The sequence below is a fragment of the Diplotaxodon limnothrissa genome, linkage group LG7, assembly GCF_057381915.1.
Source record: "Diplotaxodon limnothrissa isolate DT_005_m linkage group LG7, D_limnothrissa_male_GT1.1, whole genome shotgun sequence".
Taxonomy (NCBI): domain Eukaryota; kingdom Metazoa; phylum Chordata; class Actinopteri; order Cichliformes; family Cichlidae; genus Diplotaxodon; species Diplotaxodon limnothrissa.
In genome coordinates, this window is record NC_140602.1 from 3,863,393 (window position 1) to 3,882,312 (window position 18,920).

The 18,920-nt window shown below is 43.9% G+C and overlaps 1 protein-coding gene across 1 annotated transcript in view; it reads right to left on the reverse strand.

Annotated features, from left to right (window-relative positions):
* mical3a (microtubule associated monooxygenase, calponin and LIM domain containing 3a) overlaps positions 1-18,920 on the reverse strand; it is a 103,469-nt gene that overhangs the window by 10,146 nt on the left and 74,403 nt on the right. Inside the window, exons 22-43 of the mRNA XM_085359013.1 lie at positions 18,728-18,841; positions 18,495-18,599; positions 17,004-17,117; positions 16,649-16,750; positions 15,524-15,628; positions 14,953-15,139; positions 14,208-14,302; positions 13,990-14,083; positions 11,313-11,508; positions 10,588-10,850; positions 10,216-10,308; positions 9,452-9,613; positions 8,964-9,026; positions 7,829-7,903; positions 7,544-7,657; positions 7,368-7,447; positions 5,243-7,283; positions 5,066-5,163; positions 4,586-4,762; positions 2,531-2,581; positions 1,702-1,809; positions 921-1,014 (exon numbers count right to left, since the gene is read on the reverse strand). Of these exons, the coding sequence (XP_085215139.1) occupies positions 921-1,014; positions 1,702-1,809; positions 2,531-2,581; positions 4,586-4,762; positions 5,066-5,163; positions 5,243-7,283; positions 7,368-7,447; positions 7,544-7,657; positions 7,829-7,903; positions 8,964-9,026; positions 9,452-9,613; positions 10,216-10,308; positions 10,588-10,850; positions 11,313-11,508; positions 13,990-14,083; positions 14,208-14,302; positions 14,953-15,139; positions 15,524-15,628; positions 16,649-16,750; positions 17,004-17,117; positions 18,495-18,599; positions 18,728-18,841 (4,531 nt within the window). The remainder of the gene's footprint in view (positions 1-920; positions 1,015-1,701; positions 1,810-2,530; positions 2,582-4,585; positions 4,763-5,065; positions 5,164-5,242; positions 7,284-7,367; positions 7,448-7,543; positions 7,658-7,828; positions 7,904-8,963; positions 9,027-9,451; positions 9,614-10,215; positions 10,309-10,587; positions 10,851-11,312; positions 11,509-13,989; positions 14,084-14,207; positions 14,303-14,952; positions 15,140-15,523; positions 15,629-16,648; positions 16,751-17,003; positions 17,118-18,494; positions 18,600-18,727; positions 18,842-18,920) is intronic.

An 18,920-nucleotide genomic window follows, 5' to 3' on the forward strand; every position in this document is an offset into this window, starting at 1 on the left:
TTTCATGTGTGGTTAATTAAAAGGAAAGGGAGAAAAAAAATTAAGAAAACTACAGTAAAATCTAATACCTGATCTTCTTTTGTGCTGTTTGGGTAATGTACAAGTACCTTTATACAATCCTTTAAGAGAGTAGAGTATTAACACGTTAAAACATACTCAAACAGCAAACTGGATAAACAGCCGATGGTAAAGTAAAACAGTCATTTGGTCGGCGAGAAAAGGGACCGACTGAAATTAATGCTCCGCGTGTCTAGATGCATGCATTTGCATGATTAAAGTTTTCATTTCATTCCATTAACTTCACCATAAAGTGCACTAGGCTGGAATATCATTTCAGTGCTGCAAAGTCAACCTTCGTACTTTATCCTCATGCAAATCTACATCATGTAAATATTATATTATTACTACTGAGCACAATTCATGCTTAGAAAAAATTGTGCTGCTCTCAAAGAAATTATTTATTTCTCATTTCGGAAGTATATCGTCTGTGATAGTCCCTTGTCAGAAACAATTCGGGATTATTACTTTGGAGAAATAAATGTGTTTTTCCTGCATACGAAATCATGTGCTGAATTATGCTTCGGCACAAGTGAATAAATGGTAAACGCACACAGTGATTTCAGCACAATCAAATGAGCGCAGAGGGACAGGTTTGCTGAGTTACGTAACCCTGACGGTTGTTATTACTATTCCCTTTGGAGCTCTAGAAAACTCTGAACTCATATCGTGTAAAGATAAAACGCGGCCTCTGGTGAGCAGCTTTCATGACCAAGATCTTACGTCAAATTTATGGCAAAGTACTTGTAAAACATTAACAAGTGAGGTGTCTAATACGCGATATTAAAAATGCACGCGCACATAGGAAGCCAAACTGAATGAAAAAAAATCGATATATGCAAGTATGACTGACGAGGAATTACCTGCTTCTCCTCTCAAAGCTTTCTCCACAGCTACGCCCCTCTCTTCCAGCTGCCTCTGCTTCTCCTCCACCTGCTCCAACTGCCTCTGGATGATCTGAGGAGACGATCAGCAGCAGAGGCACATCAGTATCATAAATGCACAGGGTGATAACTAACTACCAGTAATTAGAAATCCCCCCTAAACTCCCACAGGGAACACTCAGTCGATGCGGCTGTTTACTCTGTTGAAATGTCAGAAGTGGCAACGACAACTATATTTAACGCCTGCAGCCACACAGGACATTTGTATTAATTTGTCAAAAACCCCAAGAAAACGTGCAGATTTCAGTCGCTTGTCATCTTCTCTGTGTCTTGATTTGAAGTTGTTTTTTTGTTTTAATTGGAAACTTTTGATGCTTTATAGCACACAAATTGTGTGAAAAGGTTTTTTCCCCCCTCTCGAATCTCCTGTAACAGCTTCTGTCAGGTCTTGGGTTTATCTGTGCCACACAGAATTGGGAGCTGAAATAGAAGAAGTCCTGTGGGGTCCTGCAAATAGCCAGTAAAGGGAAGCAAAACTGAGGCCAGCAAATGACAGCTCCAGGAGAAAGGAGAGCTTAGTGCTGAGTCAGGGGAACGGGAGTCTGACTGCAGTTACAACATCAATCACCATGGATGAATCTGGCCTCAGTTCAAAACATTAGGAGTGACCAAATGGTAAAGAGCACCAGGGGAAGAATGCAGGAAACTGAATTCCCAAATTATATTAGGAAAGCAGTCTTTAAAAGAAGAAAGGACAAACCTGGGCTCTGTGGAGCCGCTTCAGTTCCTCCTGCTTGGCCTGTCGTCGTGCAGCTTTTTGGACTCGACGCGTCAGCTTGGCATTAAGCTCTTCCTCCGTGTAGGTTTTCTGTGTGGAATAACAAAACGTAAATCAGAAAAGTCTCATCCACAAGGTCCTAATGTGTGTAGGTGGCTCCATGAGGTGCTGAGCACTCAGACAAGCTGAGGAGGGGAACTTTCTGGATCTTCTAACAGGGCGAGGAGATAACAGGAAAGTGGCTAATGCTATTTAAAGCTTCATCGGTCATCTACGGGACTCTCGGGGGCTAGAAAAGTTATGCTTGCATAAAACACAGTGTGAAACATACTTCATATAAACTTTGCTGCAAGCTCTGTTATAATCCTCCACAATAGATAATACATATGTGAGAAAAAACAGAGATGTTTCCGCTGTAAGCTGACATGGATGAGCATTTAAGCTAGCGCAAAACGGCAGAAAGAGAAAACATGAATGAAAACATGTGAAAAGGTCCTCCAGTAGCCAGACTGGAGTAAATACAGAGCCGCAGTGACAGATTAATCTCATAACAGCCTGGGGTGTCAACAGATGCAGAGGTATCACGGTGACCAGAAAAGAGAGCGCTATTGGAAACGTCGTGTTATAACAGAGTGGATATTCAGCAGTCAGTGAGCGAGCGTTGCTGTCCAACTGTCGCATGCATCCAGACAGAACAACGATTAGCTTTAGGCCAGGCCTACGCAGGGTGTTATGAAAGTAAACTGGCACGTGTGCAGGAAGACGAGACGGGGTGCAGGAGGGTTATCAGCGGGAATGTATGTAATACTACCTTTGTGGCATACGATCTCTTGAACGCCAGTGCGTGAGGGACATAAACAGACTTGGGGCAGACGAAACATAAAAGGGAGGAAACAAACATGATACAGATGATATGATTAAATGGGTTAATGATTATGTTAAATAAACAAAAGTAAAATAAACAGAACAGTGAGTCACAGTCTAGTTGGTACAATCAAAACAGGCAACGTTAATATCACAAAAAAGACAAGGTGGAATGAAATAGTTAAAGATCTACATTAACTACAAAATTGTGACACTAACCAAGAAACTCAAGTGTAAAATGTTTTATGATGAGATGTTGTGTCCAATACTACAACTATGACGCTTGTGTCTTGTCTAGTATTCACAGATCTGAAAGGGATGGGGACAAAAAAAAAAAGAGACTACTCTATAGATTTCTCAGGGGCTCTCACTGACTCACACATGGCTGAGAGGCATGATACAACTTAAAACTCCTGTTACTGTAGCCGTATGAAGTGAATAATTCAGATCAATAATCGTTACAAAGAAGAAAACGACATTCATCAAACGACAACGAGCCACAACATCAAAACCACAGACGGGTGAAGCGGTTAGCACCGCGGCATAGACACCATGATGCAAAGCAATGTCCTGCAGGTTTTAGATCTCACCCTGGGTCAACACACCTGAATCAAATGATTAGTTCATTACCAGGCCTCTGGAGAACATCAAGACATGTTGAGGAGGTCTTTTAGCCATTTAAATCAGCTGTGATGGATCAAGGATACATCTAAAACTTTTCCATGGCTGTATCCCAATTCAGGGTCTGCAGCCTTAAAGGCCGCATTTTATGGCCGATTACGTCACAGCGACGTGGCAAAGGATTTCCCAATTCGAAGGCTGCTTGAAATGCGGCCCTCAGATGCGTCCTTCATTTCCCTGAATTTTAAGGCTGTGGCGGTGTAGACTTCGTGGCCCAACATATCCCAGAATGCATAGCGCGGCGGTGGGTGTGGATAATTTTGCCGAAGAAAAAAAAAACGGCGGATGAGGGGCGCCCGAAGAGTAAACTTTAAGTACTGAATATTATGTCACTTATTTATGTGCAAATGTTTAATAACGAAGAACATTAAACATTCCTGTTGGCCACATGTCGACAAAGTTATGTGACGTTAGTGACGTTTGTACTAACTTGGTTTTAAAGCCTTTACTTTAAAATATACGCCGTTCAATAGCTGAGCTTAATCCTACAGAGAATAATCAAAGCTCGTGTAGAAACAAACAAATGAACAAAAGATTTTCTCCTTCATCTCTGTCAAACACAGCTGTATGAAACGTTTCCAGCTGTTAGTATCATGGTTGCTAGGCAACCTGGGCAGCGCAACAGACCGTCCCATTACACAAGCCTCGCACTTCCGGCCTTACGCGGCCCTTGAGGATCGTTGAGGCTGCGTACTTTAAGGCTGCAGATCCTGAATTGGGATACAGCCCATCAAGACATGTTGAGCAGATCATTTAGCCTTTAGATCAGCTGTGTTGGATCAAGGATGCATCTAAAACCTGCAGGACACCGGCCCTGAGGTCTGGTGTCCTGAAACTTTTCCATGTGTCCTGGTTGCAACACACCTGAATACATTTCGTAGGTCATTAGCAAGACTAGCCACGCCCTGAGTGGGGGAAAATCGACGCAGGTGTCCACAGGCTTTAGTGTTGTGGCTGATTTATGTACACGTTTCCAAAATATACACAAACAAAAGAGAATAGGAGTACATCTGAGCTTCATGCCTCTGGCCCTGAGCACGATTCTATCTATTTAAAACCACCAGAAACACACACAGACTCGGCAGCAGTGGCAAATATAATGCTGAATTTCAGCCATAAATGCAATGAGTGCAAATGGATTCCAATAAAAGAGCTCATGTTCTAAAATTTAATGATAGCAAAGATTTATCTGGGGTTTGCTTGCAAAGCCACCGGCACGTTATATGAACTTTAACTAAAAGATTGGTGATGCTAAATGGCATTATTCAGAAAGATGACACTTTCTGAAATTCAAAATTATGTAACCCCTGCTGCACAATACCTCCTCGTCGTCTTTCTCCATTTCTCGCTTAACCTCCTTCTCCTGTCCCCTTTTTTTATGCCTCTCTTTCACCCCCCTTTTTTCCTTCAACTCCCTCCTCCTCTCCTTTTCCAGTGTCTCTTCCTTTATTGCCTCCTTCTGCATGCCTGATACTAGGTCAAAGATGTCCACATGCCTCTAGGAGTGGAAGAGATTATATAAAGAAAAACATTTTCGAGAGGAAGCAAAACAGAAACTGGTACAGCGGATGTCGTGATGATATGTATAGCCTTGCAAAGCCAGACTGCACGAGTTTCATTCACAACAGTTTGATTTTAAGTTGTGATTTACATCTAATGAGATGAACCTGCATGAGTAAAATTCATTCAAGAAAGGTCCAAAAAGGCGGTTTTAAGGACCCCAGGCAACTCCGGTTGGCGTTGCAAGCCTGTGCATGCATGAATCCCTAATGACAACCACGTGACATTTGTATTTGCTCACATCTGCTTTGGACTTCTGGGAGGATCTTTCCAGAACATCGTCACAGGACAGGTCGGAATCTTCGGAGAAACTCAGGTTTCTCCGAGTTTTCAAGTCTACTTCAAACGACAAGCAAAGACAACAATCAGCAATCAATAATTTCATAACATGAAATGAGCTTTGGAAGAATAGTCTTACCTGAAGATCTCCCAAGAGGTGATGTCCTTCTCTTCCCAGAGTCCTGAGTAGTGGAGCTGGACGACGGTGTACTCGGGCACGACTTATCATCCTTCTTCTTCTTGTCCTTCTTGTACCCTGAGAAGACAGCCTTCCACAGAGACTTGTGTTTTGGAGGCGTCTCATCTGCGCCCGAGAGCCTGCTGCTGTCGTTCTTGGCTTTTTTCTCCTTCTTGTTTTTCCGCGGGGAGAAGAGGGAGCTTCGTTTCTTACTTTTACTTGTAGAGGAGCCGTCTGACGAAGCCACCGAGCTGTCCAGGCTCTTGTTACTGCTAAAGAAACGCTCCGACAGGGCCTCGGACTTCTTTGACTCTAAAGCTTTCACAGCTGATGTCTTTGGAGATGCAGCTGACTTTTTACTTTTTCCAACAGTGTCTGGTGTTACATTCCAGGCCACTTTAGGTGAGGCGCCCTTTTCCCCATCGGACTCTTTCATTTTGCTCAACTGTTTGGCCATAGCTTCTTTTAGAGCCGGGCTCTTGACAGATTTTTCTCTGGCCCTTATCCTCTCCTCTGCAATCTCCCTGGCTTCTGGAGAGAACTGAGTTGCCCTCTGGGTCTTAGAGACTGGGTTGACTGGGATATTGGGTTTACCATTTTCCATTGCTAGTGCCAGATGAAGGGGAGGTTTTTCCCTGCTCGGCTTGCTCGTGGGCGGAGTGTAATACCTGTTCATGCTTGTGTCTGGTGTCCGGTCGTCGTAGCTCTCCTCCACATCGTCAGCAAAAGGAATCTCCTCCACAGTCTCCACAAATGACTTCCTCGTCTCCTGCGGCCGTGGCTTCTCCCTCTTCTTCTCCCTCATCACGACCACCGGGGTTGTTTCTGGAGCTGCCTGAGGTGAGGAGACCTTCCTGGGTGCTGGTTTGGGCACAGATACGGGGCTCAGCTGGGTCCTGGGTGCAGGAACAGGGGTAGTGGCTTTTGCTGGCTCTTTGGCATGCTCAGATGGAAGTTTTTCTGTTCCGTTGGTCCAGGACACCTGGTGTCTCTGCTGCCTGAGCACGGCTGGAGACTGATTAGCAGGCACGGGTGGTGGCGGACTGGAAGGTGGTGTCAGCATAGCCGAGTCGGACGTGTTATAGCTGTCACTGTTTACCGTCTGGCTTGTGGCCACACTTCCATTCAAGCCCAAGCCTGAGCTGCTGCTGATGTCTCTTTTATCAGAGCCATCGCTCTTGGGCTCAACAGGAGCGATAGGAGTAATGACCTGACCCTCGAGAGTGATGTTGAGTCTGCGAATGACAGCCCGGCCAGTGAAGGCAGGCTTCTGTTCCCCGGACACGTCTGCTGTTTGTGTCTTAGCGAAGTTGGAGTCCTGAGGTGGAGTCTTAACAACACTCCTTTCTAAGATTTTACTACTGCGGTCCAAAGGAGTCAGACCGAGGCTCTTTCTTATCTCAGCACTCTTCAACCAGAACTCCTCAATGATATCCGTCTTTTTAGACGGCGTCTCTTCTGTTGAGGAATTTGAAGGCTCTGGCGTGGCCATGTTGGTTTTAGCCAAGGGCGTTGAAGTGACTGCGGGGACGGGCTGAGTTCTGACGGGAGAATCAGAGGTGAGGGGTGATGAGGGTTCATGGCAGGGCAGCGGCTGGGCACAGATCGGGGAGAGGGGGTTTCCTGTGAGAGGGCAAATGGAGCGGTGAGGAAAGACGGGAGATTTAGGTCCTTCAGTTTCGGGCAGGGGTGTAGGCTGGGAGCAAATTGGTGAGCTCACTGGTGACTTGAGAGGTGACTCACTGGGTGGCTGTAGTGGAGAGGCAGCAGGTGGTTTGGTGGGTGAAAGAGGAGGAGATGAAGCAGAAGTTGGGGTTTTAACTGGTGTAGAAGCAGCAGCATTAGTAGGTGAGGGAACAGGAGACAACTGCTGGACAGGAGCAGGTGAAGGGCACAGCGGGCTCCTGGAAGTTGGAGATGGAGTCATCTTTTCTGGCTTTGTTTCCTCAGGTATGAAAGGATCAGGAAAAAAGCGGAGACCAGGAGATTTTACGGGACTTATCTACAAAACAAAACAAACAACAGAGGAGTTTAGGATTCAGGTAAAAGCCATTAATCGCTTTGAACCTCTGAAGCATCATCTCACCTGGGTTTCAGGTTCTGGGGATGGTTTAAGCGGAAAAAGAACGATATCGTCCTTCTGCAGCAGGCCGATGCTGGATGGTTCTGAATTCACAAAAGGGAGAAGAAAAGGCTCATTGCCTTTTATTTGTGGAAAACATATCTGCGTGATCGTGTAGAGAAACGTTTTGTGACATGTACCCATACTGGAAGCTGTTGCCAAGCTTTCCGATTTCTTGTCTTCCTCGGGAAGCGCTTCATCGTGCTCCGACTGGTGCAAACGAGCCTCAGCTTCCGCATCCGAAGGGATGTCATCTGGAATTTAAACATCACATCAAATATTTCATTATTACACAGCTTTGGAAGTTTAATTATCTGAGTCGTTTCATTTTGATGAAGAGAGTTCTTTGTAAACAAAAATGCTATTTTCCGCATGTTAAAACACTTGATGGATTCATTACTGTTTGTAATGTTTTGACTGTTTACCCTGATCCATCTCTGTGCCAGGCTCCATATCTGGACCGTCTGCTTCGGCTTCGAGTACTTCATCTTCGCAGGGCTCTGACATGAAAAAAAGGGAAATAAATGAGTCATTGGAACATTATTATCGTGTCTTTAGACAATAACTGTGAGAACTTTTTTCTGTTTAAAAGTAGCTTGAATGAATCTTTTCTCAGAAATCCTGACAGTGAGGTGGAAAGCTATCGAGGCCGATTTTGAAAAGCCGAATACAAACATTAAAGGTCGAAAAAAAGGCGAGTAGATTTTAAAAATCAAAATCTATTTTTCTTCAGACAGCATTAGGAAAGAGTTTGGGCAAAAAAAAAAAAGAAAGAAAGAAAATCTTTTGCATACAAATCAAACAGTCCAAGTCTTTTAATATGAACAAAGGAGCAGCTAGGCTGCAGCTACATGCAGCAACTTTAAATTAGTAAGCTGAAAATATTTGATCCAAGCAGAAGCACAACCAGAATGTTACTGGTTAAACTGTGGTTAGCGAGCAAAACTGGGAGGGGGAGGGGGCAGTTTATCCATGCAGTTTATATATCAGCTTTAACTACTAGGTGACCGATCTGAGTGCACGGGCACATAAACTACTAAAAGAACTTTGTAATTGGTCTGATCTCTGCCGGAGGTCTTTACTGGGCCTTTAACTCTGAACTCAAGGCTTATACGAGGACTTCAAACAGAGGTGTAGGACTCTCATTCAATTCATTCAAGCTCTTAATCAGCTGATAATGTACTTCAACACCCACATTCTGTGAACTTAATGCAAGTACAAGTGCCATTAAGAGGTGAGCTCCCAAAGCTGTGGTGCCTTGTGGTTTCACTCCCCGGAATATATTACGTTACAGCATAACATACAGAGCAAGTGCAAAAGAAAATACATATTTTGGAAATTAGAAGAGTAGAATGTAAGGTTTGGTTACAAAAGGTGAAACACAAGTGCTGATCTGAACCCAGGAGAGAAAAACCTCGACAGTCTTACAGCAGGCATGCTTGTGAGTTTACTGGTCTCTGCATGTGTTTATGCATGCTCCATGAAAAGAGGCCAGCCCAGCTGATAGACAGAACAGGAGTCTAAGACGGGATGTCAGGATCCCTTTCGAGTCTGTGCTACCTCCGGACAGGGACTCCAACCAGACTCTCACTGCCTCGTGTCGGGCGGACGTGTGGGCAGGGGCTACATTCAAACCAGAAGATACAGAACGACGAGGGATAGATGGCGGGGAAATAACAGTAAAGCAATTAGACACATGAGAAACAACATGGGAGAACACAAAAGAACAAAAGAGAATCAAATCAAAGGAACTGACGAGAGGGTTAAATGGCGCGCTGGGATGCGTTTGGAGAGCGTTATATTCGCCCCAGAGGAACAACAGTGACTCTGAATGACAACAGGCTCAACACAAAATTAGACATTCCGAGAAATAAAGCAATGTTACACAAATGTACAAATCAGAGGTAATTCAAAACAACAAGCTGGGGTCCACCTGTGGCAGACACAGACAAAGCAGCAGCAGCCACACTTGCAAAATGAGACACCCTGATCCTGAACATGGCGAGACCCACGGCCTTCCCAGGCGTATAGGCCCCCGGGTGGGTTACCTGCAGAGGAGGGCTGCGTGAGCTCAGAGGGCTGGGAGAGTTGGGAGGCTGAGGCCAGCTGGCCATCATCCTTGTCTCCCTCAGACTCCAGATGTGCTCTCAAACCTGGAATGGCGCTGGGATCCACAGGCTGCAGGACTTGTTGGATGTGGAGACTCCTCGCTAAATGTAAGTGTTGTGATTTTGTATTTTTGCGTGGCGTAAAGTTGTGTGAGTTAGGAGAGGAAGATAAAGAGAGATGAGGGTAGTTGTGGAAGAAAGGAACAGGGGGGAAAAACAGGGCAAAATGGAAGAGAAAAGGCAGAGAGACAGTTATACAGTGACAATGGGAAAAAAATCATCAAAGAGAAATGAAGGGCGGCTGCATGCAATACACTGCAAAACGCCAAACCATAAAAGTAAGCTTCAAGGGTACAAAGCTTGGAAAAGAAAATAATAACACATTTGTTAAATATAACAGTTCCGTCGCACAGCTGTAAAACATAACTGCAGCGCCGTGGGGGAGATAATCAGATCTGATTCATCAGATTAGTATTTTAATGCCATAAAGAACTCCAGAGGTTTGAAACAGGAGGTTAGATGGAATGGGACTGACAATGAAAAGGGAACACCGATGAACACAAAACTCACATAAAAACACAACAAACCAAACCATAAAGAAGCCAAAGGCACGCTTCTTGTAGAAATTATTGAAAATGAAACCCAAACAAGGCAGAATTATTCAAAGTAACTGCAAACACATCCGCAGGCACTTCCGTTGCTACCTTTAAATGTACCAACATCCTCTTCGTCTGTAAGGTACTTCTCCAGCCAAAGGCCTGACTGGAGTTCTCTATCCCAGGGCCAGTAATCCCCCTCTGTCAGCAGGGGGAGACAAAGGCCCCCCAAAAATAAATCAAAAAAGAAAATGACACAGACAGATACATACACGTGCATTGTATGTGGACATGGCAGACAAGCAGAAGAGAGACAAGAGGATGACTCGGTGTTTCAGACAGTGACGAGAACATGAAACAGTAAACAACACGGAGCTCTGAGGTCAAGGCCACTGAAGTCTGGATAGGGTGTAAACACATTAGCATAAAGAAACCATTAATTTCCACTATCACGGGAATAACAATGCAAAACTAATTTACCTTCGCTCGACTCCTCATCTTCTTCGGCCTCATTTTCATCCTCCTCCTCCTCGTCCTCTTCATCTACTTCCCCATCTCTGCTGCGTGTGTCAGCCAAAGCTTCACCCTCTCCCTCCTCGCAGTGATCGCCCCTCAGCTTGGCATGGAGCTCTACCGCCTCCTTCCACGGAACGCCGCCGAGGTCTGACGGGCTGGGAGGCTGCTCCTCCGCCTCTTCTTGATCCTCCTGCTCGTCCTCCTCTTCCATGTCTGACTCTGAGCTACTGCAGAAAGTAGAGAAAAGGCGTCAGCAAAGTGTTAGGGAACATGAAAGAAAGCAAGTATTTGAGGACAGTACAAGTATGGAGATGTTCACAGCAGCCTGAGGGATTCTGGACTCTAGCAAAGAAGTTTTCTGTGATTCAAAATAGACAAACCGCTCGTTGGTGAACCCCCACAGTTAATCCCAACTAAGATGTTTTTAGCTTCCTCCCACTTCCTTTCTATCCCACTTTATCGTGATTGGCTAACTGTAACGAACAAAAAGTTTAAAGAGTGGGTGGAGCTTCTGTGCGCATAGCCATAGCTGCTTGCGTGACGCGACTATTTTAAGGACGTCCAAAGAGTTGAAACTTGTTTAAAGTCTTATTAGAGATCGTTTAAACAACTCGCTGAACACTAAACGGCAGAAAGGGTAAAACCGAATATCATAAAAACGAAATTAACGGATGTTGTTAAAATCTTACCTAGAACCCAGGTCAGCATCTGTGGCCTTGTCCAGCACACTGCTCAGATTGTGCTCCGCCAGCGTCTCCTCAGGCACCTCCTCCAGCTCCTCCTCCCTCTGCAGGGACAGACGGTAGTTCTCCAGCTCAATGCGTTCTGGAGTTCCCTTCAGGCGTTTAGCTAGGCTCGGTTCCTGCAGGCCGTTCACTTCCAGCACTGTGGGGTACAGGATCAAGGTAAGAAAGCAGAGGAGAGAGAGCACATACGTGCAGGTGATGATCAGGCAGGTGCAAGCAGGACCAAACTAAATCCAATGTATTTGTGAACGCTGATGTGAAAACCGATGCAAATTCTGGCAGTGTATGTGTGAAGCTACGTCAGCGACAGCATCAAATCCATCACACATCCAACTAGTAAAATGGTGCATTTTCATCCACATCTGCAGCCAGAACTTTAACCAAAGTAATCTTGTACATTAAGGACAAACTGACAAGGAGACACCGATTTAAGATCTATTACTGAATTTATTGCATTAGATAATATTCCTACAGCAAATAAGATCAACAAACACAAATAGGTTTCACACTTTAAAATAGAGCCATTGTTCTATACTTAAATGTACAAGATTGGTGCCTTGCCTTGTTCCCATTCTGAGAAGCAAACCTTAAAACTGTATGTTTTGACAATATTTCTTCTGGCAAAGGTTCATGACAGTGAAATGGGTTAAAATAGAGTTATCATGGAAGTACAGCCGTCATCTTGTCACTTAGAGATAAATTCTAATTGAAATAAAGAGCACTAGCACTGCTTTAAGGCCAATGCCTTAAAGTCCCATGATCTCATTAAATGTGTGATATTTGACACTGAATCCTGTTTATTTTGTATGTGTGACTCATATGAATGTGACGATAGATGTTTCCTCGAAAACAAGTGAAAAGTACGTAAAACAGCAAAGAAGAGAGAGACTTAAGTTTAAACTGATACATATTTATACTTTAATAACCTGCATCACTAAACACTGTAATTACTTCATCTGATATAGTCCAGGGTTGGACTTCTGTCAGCAGTTGGGGGTCTGTTTTGGTTTTTTTGTGGTTGATTTTGGTTTAGTGGTCTAACTCTTATTATTTTGCAAACACTAATTTAGTGGTCCAAGAACTCCACAGTTGCTGAACTTTGCAGCAGCATGGGATGTCCTTACCATATAATGCATATGTATTTGTGGAGGTGTCTGTGCAGCACAAGCACACATATCTGACGAATGTATAGACCTGCAAAATATTGCTTTGTTCTACAGTACTTTACACTGACTGCAAACCTCCACCAATATATTAGCAGTTGTTTGTTGTCTAATCTTAATGTAGAATATATTATAGTATGCACGGCTGCAGTATGACTACAGTATTTAATAAAGTCTTGCATCTGAAGTTATAAACTACACTTGCCACATTGCGGCAGGCCTACACTTATTAACACTTTCACTTATTAAAGTTTCAAATATTCATTTTCTGCAAAGCTTACCGGTTTCAGCTCTCTCTAGTCTAATCCGTGATTTTATTCAGCTACAGTGTGCAAAGCAATTACTGCAGATGAGACGCACTACGTCGAGCAAATACAAGTGGTTCTGGCAGGAATCTGTCGGGGGGTGAAAGGCTGAGGAATGCAGGAAGGCAGAGGAAGGGGGGGGTGAAAACAAAACTCCAGTCCCAAGCACCAATGCAAGCACTAGTAAAGCTCTCAGTTTTAAGATGCTCTGATCGGAAGGGGAAAGGTAAAGCTCACAACAGCACTGATACAGGCACTTTATCACATATAATAGTGAGTTTTAGGAAGAGGAATACTAATAGGTGCAAAACAACTTACAGAGAAAGAAACACGTCACACAGGAGGAGGTCGAGCTAAAAAAAGAGCACTCACAGGCCACTCGGGGTTACAATCACCAAAGAGTACAGCTTGGCTCTTCATTAAAAACAGGCAGCTCTATAGCAATCATTAACAGTATATAGAGATTGAATGTACACACCAGTGGGTAACTGATATATTTTTTTTGGGGGGGGGGATTGGGGGCTAAGAAAGCTAAACTTTACTTCCACATTTCACAGTAAAAGCCAGAATAGCAATGAGGAGGTCTATGCAAAGGGTTAATGGTGCTGCCTGGAGAGCTGACCAGAAGGAATTCTGAGCAGCTCTCTATAATTTCCAAGCCAAGAAACAAACAGGTTTAAGATGCACCATTCACTTCTAAGATTATGGCGCCAGAGCACTGTTTGAATCCATCTGCCAATCACAAGTCATAAAGAGACTGCCAACAGAAACAGAAAGAATGCTGCATCTTCAGGAAATAATTCAGCAACTGAGAGACTCACAGTATTTACAGGACCATTTTGAAGCTTTGGTCACACAAACTAGATCTATATACATCCCACTGACAGTAGTCGGCAAAGAGAAAAAGGAAGCAAGGAAGGAAATAAGAAGGGACACAAAAGTCATGCTAGAGGAGGCTGAGCAGGACATTGATGGTGAAACAGCAGAAGAGGTAGATGCAGTAGGTAAACAGGAAGGGAGAATCTAAGGGGTTGTGTGCCACCTGGTGGCAGGTCCGGGAGAGAGTGCGGCGGAGGGTGCCTAGCTGGACTCCCACACCCACGGCCAGACGCCAGGGCGCAGCCGCCACAGCTAGATAGGAAAGTCGAGTACCTGAGGGTTGGAGGTCAGCCGAGGGGGCAGCTGCTGCCATCGCCCTTCCAGGGGCATCCACGGTCGTAGTAGGTATTTGGGGGGTCTGATTCTCCTGCAAATGACACAAATGATTTTAACATCAGCCCTGCTATCGGAGATATGAGAGCACTCTCAGAACATTTTTCCAGCCCTATCCTGATTTCCACCAGGATTTCTTCAAGTAAATAAAAATGGACCTTGGCTGTGACTGGAGCAGCAGAGGGAGCAGGCCTCTTCCTCTGAGCATACCCAGACAGGCGGTAACAGTAGTGGGGCTTGCAGTAAAATTTTCCTGTAGGAGACACACAGAGCATAAGCAAATACATTAAATGCACAAATAAACGCATTCGGCAAATTTCACCTCACGGAGTCTGTGGGCTGCATCTACTCTGTCGGAAAAAATCAATTCCTTTGTCTCAAGTGCATTCAGAAAAATCAGGAGGTTCTGTTCCCACAGCTGACCGTGAAAAAGCTACTGTCCCACTGAACAATCTGTTGCCTGTCCTTAAGCACAATAGACACCTCCCAGCATGGAAAAATATGGAATCATAAGACTGCACTGAGTCCGAGGTGGGGGTTACCGCAAAAATCTCTTACAGCTGTCTTTTACATATTTAAAACCAATAAATTTTGAAAAATTATGTGGCTGTAACTTCATTTTTTGAATCAGAAGATGGCTCTGCTGCATTCCTCGGCTCAAAAAAAAAAAAAAAAAAAAAAAAAAAACAGGCTGAGAGGCCATGGCGTGATCACACCACAGGAGGGCAGCAAACGTGCACACAGTCAAAATCGTTTCTAGATTGTATGTCTTCAAACGAAGAATCATCTTTGCAGCTTTACACTTTAGTCATTATATCGTACTCAAGATCATTTCAGTCTATTTCACCTTGTAGTTAATGAAATATAAGCACACGTGGGGCTGAAACCATTTGGAAAGCTTACCGCCCTCGACATCAAACGCATAAGAGGACAGTCGTAGAGTCGTGCCGCAGTAGTCGCACTTGAAACAGCTGCGATGGAAGAACTTCCCCTCGGCACTCAGCCTTTCCATCACGTACACGCGTTTTCGGCAGAAGAAACAAACATCGCTGCCTCCGATGTTGACAGGGAATTCTTTCCTGAGCGAGCCCTGCAAGGGAAAAAGTACTGAATCTATCTTTATTTATAAATGAAGAGAAACGTTCAAACTGGTGCACAAGGAGAAAGTTATTGTTAAGCCAGACGCTCACATCAGGTCACTACAAATGTTTGAAGGATACAGATATTATTTACAAGCTAATGATTCCAAAATACAGCAATTCCAAAGTTATTCATTAGTGAGAGAGGGATGCTTGCAGGCGAGCAGCAGTCCAAATTACAGGGACTCGTTGGGAAAACACACTCTGCAGCTACGGGAGAGAAGGAAGTTCAAATGTGGTAAAAGGAGCACAATGTGCAAAAAACACACTCTCTGGGAAGCGCTGCAGTGATCTGTGTAGCCACATGCCTTCTACTCTACAACCCGAGTGCTTACCAGATCCCTCTTTTCAGGTACATGTGTGGGCTTGGGAGACTGAAGCTGACTGGCTATCTGCTCGGTCAATGAGCTAACGCCCCCTGTGTACATCCTTACATACTGCTATCAACAGCAATGAGAGAAAGAAAGAAAAATAAGAGGACAGGTAGAGAAACATTAGAAATGATGGATGAAAAACAACGTGAAAAACAGAAGGAAGAGGTGTGTGTGCGACAAGTGCTCAAACACAGCAGACAAACAATGGTGTCTAACAGGGAATTTACACAAGACAAAGGAAGCGTTTGCACGCTGGACTGGTCGAGTGTTCAGACGTGTGTGAGGCTCCACCAAAAGCAGCGAACACAGTTCCTGAGAAAAACCTCAAAAGTTTCATGTTGGGTTTACTACCAAGAGCTGGATTTGGAAAAAGATCAACTATCACAGTGTTTAGACAACTCGCTTAAAGCAGTCATGCAGTTTTTATTCGCTTGCACACACAAAGTCACTCATGCTGCACCGTAAATATAAACGAGCTGCAATAATCTGTAAAAATCTGCAAAAATCTGCAAAGCTGCGTTGCTAATTCCCAAATTCAGCAAGTGTTTGGCATATGAGATCATCTTTGGGTCGAATTCTGAATTAATCTACACCAGGATTAGATTTCAATCTATGAAACCTCAAAGAGCTTTAAAAAGGGAAGAATCTAGGTCGACTGTAGCATGTGGCAAACCTAAGCCACGAAAACTATTACTGTGCACCGCTCTGCTAAATTGAAAGTTGGCTCGTCAACATGGGAATTACACTAGATGAGATTTTTGCTGCCAAGCTGCTCTTAAAATCCAAATCAGCTACTGAGTACAAATAAGCGTGGGAATTATAACAGAGTTCTGCTAAGATTACTTTAATATCTGTTCAGACACAGTGACGGATCACTCGCACTCACTAATCACAGCAAACGTGCTAAACAAATGAGTTTGCTCGCATTTCTAAACAAGCAGCCCGACTTTCAAGCAAACATCAGGTGAGATCACGTTAAGCGACTTGTGCTGGAAAGTGAGGTGCATCATCTTCCTGACAGGCCAAGTGCACGTTTAGTGTGTCAGCGCCACGACACGCCATTCCTTCCAGGCATAAAATGACTACCTGTCTCAAGGTGTCAGACGTGGTGGGGGGAGAATCAGGGGGACTCTGGGGGCTGGCCAGGCGCCACTGTTCCATAAAAAAGCGTGATGGCTTTTTCTTAGGCTCCAAAGAGGGAGAGAGGAGAGTTATTAGAAGTTCAAGTAAATCTAAAGAAGAATACTAATGTATTCAACTGAGAAGATATTATGATTTACTACTTATTCTGTAATATCCTGCTGTAACAACAGCCTCTCTTTCCTCTAGAGTCAGTTAAAGACTTAGGTGAGACAAAGTTGACCCAAAAAAAGTGCTTTTGTTAAAAATGTACAAATATTTAAACCTGTAATCATCCATCTGTGTCGATAGTTCGAGTCACCTGTTGTTTGACTGGCTTGCCCTCAAATTGTAAAGCAAGTTGATCAGCCCTCTCCTGAATACTAAGCACACACAAGGGCATTTGGCCATCGGAGTCCAGAGGCTTTGCTGGCTTCTGCAGAGAAATCACCAAAGGGACGTATGGTGAGGAAAACGTTGCTAAATATGAAATCTCCTTTTCATTGTGGTAAAAGCCATAGACTGCTGTCATTGTTCTCAGATTCAGGCTGACAAGCCTTTAATTTATGCAGTGAGTAAATAAACAATGAAAGCAATTTCCTTTAGTTAGCGAGTGTATTCAGCACAAAAACAACAGATATCAGATACTTAAGCATCGATTGGCAACAATCAAGTGAGCCTTTAATTCCTGTTAGTAGGGCTGCCACGATTAGTCGACTATCAGAATCGTCGACGACTAATTTAATAGTCGACGCGTCGTTTGAAGCTTTGTAAGATCACAAAAGCCGCAGGAATAAGTGGTAGGATTTAAGAGTGTAATAATGGACTGAAACAGAAGATGGCAGCACTGCATGTACAAGGAACCAGCTGCCGTTAAACCCCAAAGAAGAAGAAGAAGAAGAAGAAGAAGAAGAAGAAGCTGTATCCCAGAATTCATAGCGCAGCCCAGCTCAGTTTCCAACAATGGCGGCAGCTAGTTAGTTTTAATATTACTCTTATTATTCTTTCTGGGTCACAAAATAAACGTTTAACATATTTTCAGGCGGGAATGTAGCTGTGTAAACCTCAAATATCTGCTCAGTTTATCAAGACACCACATATTTTCAAAAGCGCTCCGAAGTTTTCGGAGACGTCTGTTACCCACTAGCTCGATAGCTAGCAGGGGGCTAGGGTCACTAGAGCCATGAGAACACCGGACTCCTGGCAAATCGTTTTCAAACCCACCGTGTTTCGCTACTCAGGTTAAACATGATATATAAGTCACTTAGATAACTTAAAAATGTTATTGTTTGGCTTTTTTTAGTATTTTATTTGTTCCTGAGTAAATCTGTTTGGCTGAGATTAAAGTTATAGTTTTCACACAGCTGAATAAACGTCAAGCAGACAGCTGATTATCAGAAGTATGAGATGCTGGAGAATTTACTCCGGTGTCCTGTTATATTTTAGATAGCAAGGAGTTTATTAAACTTCACCGAAACAATCTGCAAATGTCATTAAAATTTAACAAACTATCATCTTGTCTTTATTTTTAGTTAGCACAGACCTTAAACACTTAAAGCTGTAAGCTAATGATAGTTATATAAGAGCAGATGCTGCTGGTGCAATAAGCTGTACGTTTTACGTCCAATGGATGATGATCTGATTAGTCGACTAATCGCAAAAATAATCGGTGACTAGTCGACTATCAAAATAATCGTTTGTGGCAGCCCTACCTGTTAGTAGCAAAAATCTTTCTATGAGTGGTAAGTTTCCTGACATGCCACAGGTTGAGTCTCAGTCCACAGCATCCAAGAAATAAAAAATAAAAAAGAACCTTTCTGGCAGAGTCAAGAGAGGAGAGTGGTGAACCAGGAGCCCCAGTCAGGCCTCGGGACATGTACCACTGCTCTAAAAAGAAACGGGACGGCTTTTTCTTAGGCTTCGGGGAGGGAGAGGGAAGGGGTGACAATTAGCCTCCAATACCATTAGCGTGCTTTCTTGGATGTAGGCTACAAAATGAGGCAAATAAAACACTTAGAAACCGCAATTTTCATGTACAGTGTTCACCTTTGGTGGTTTATCGGGTTTGCCTTTAAACCTGGAGATTAAGCGCTCAGCCCTCTCCTGTATACCAGGTATGCGAATGGGTCCTGGGTCAGTTGGGTGCAGTGGCATCCACTCCTGTCAAGGGAGCTCAGTTGAGACTCGATTTCTTTTGGTGGAGCTAATGAGCGACTTGTTTAATATGTTGACATTTTTT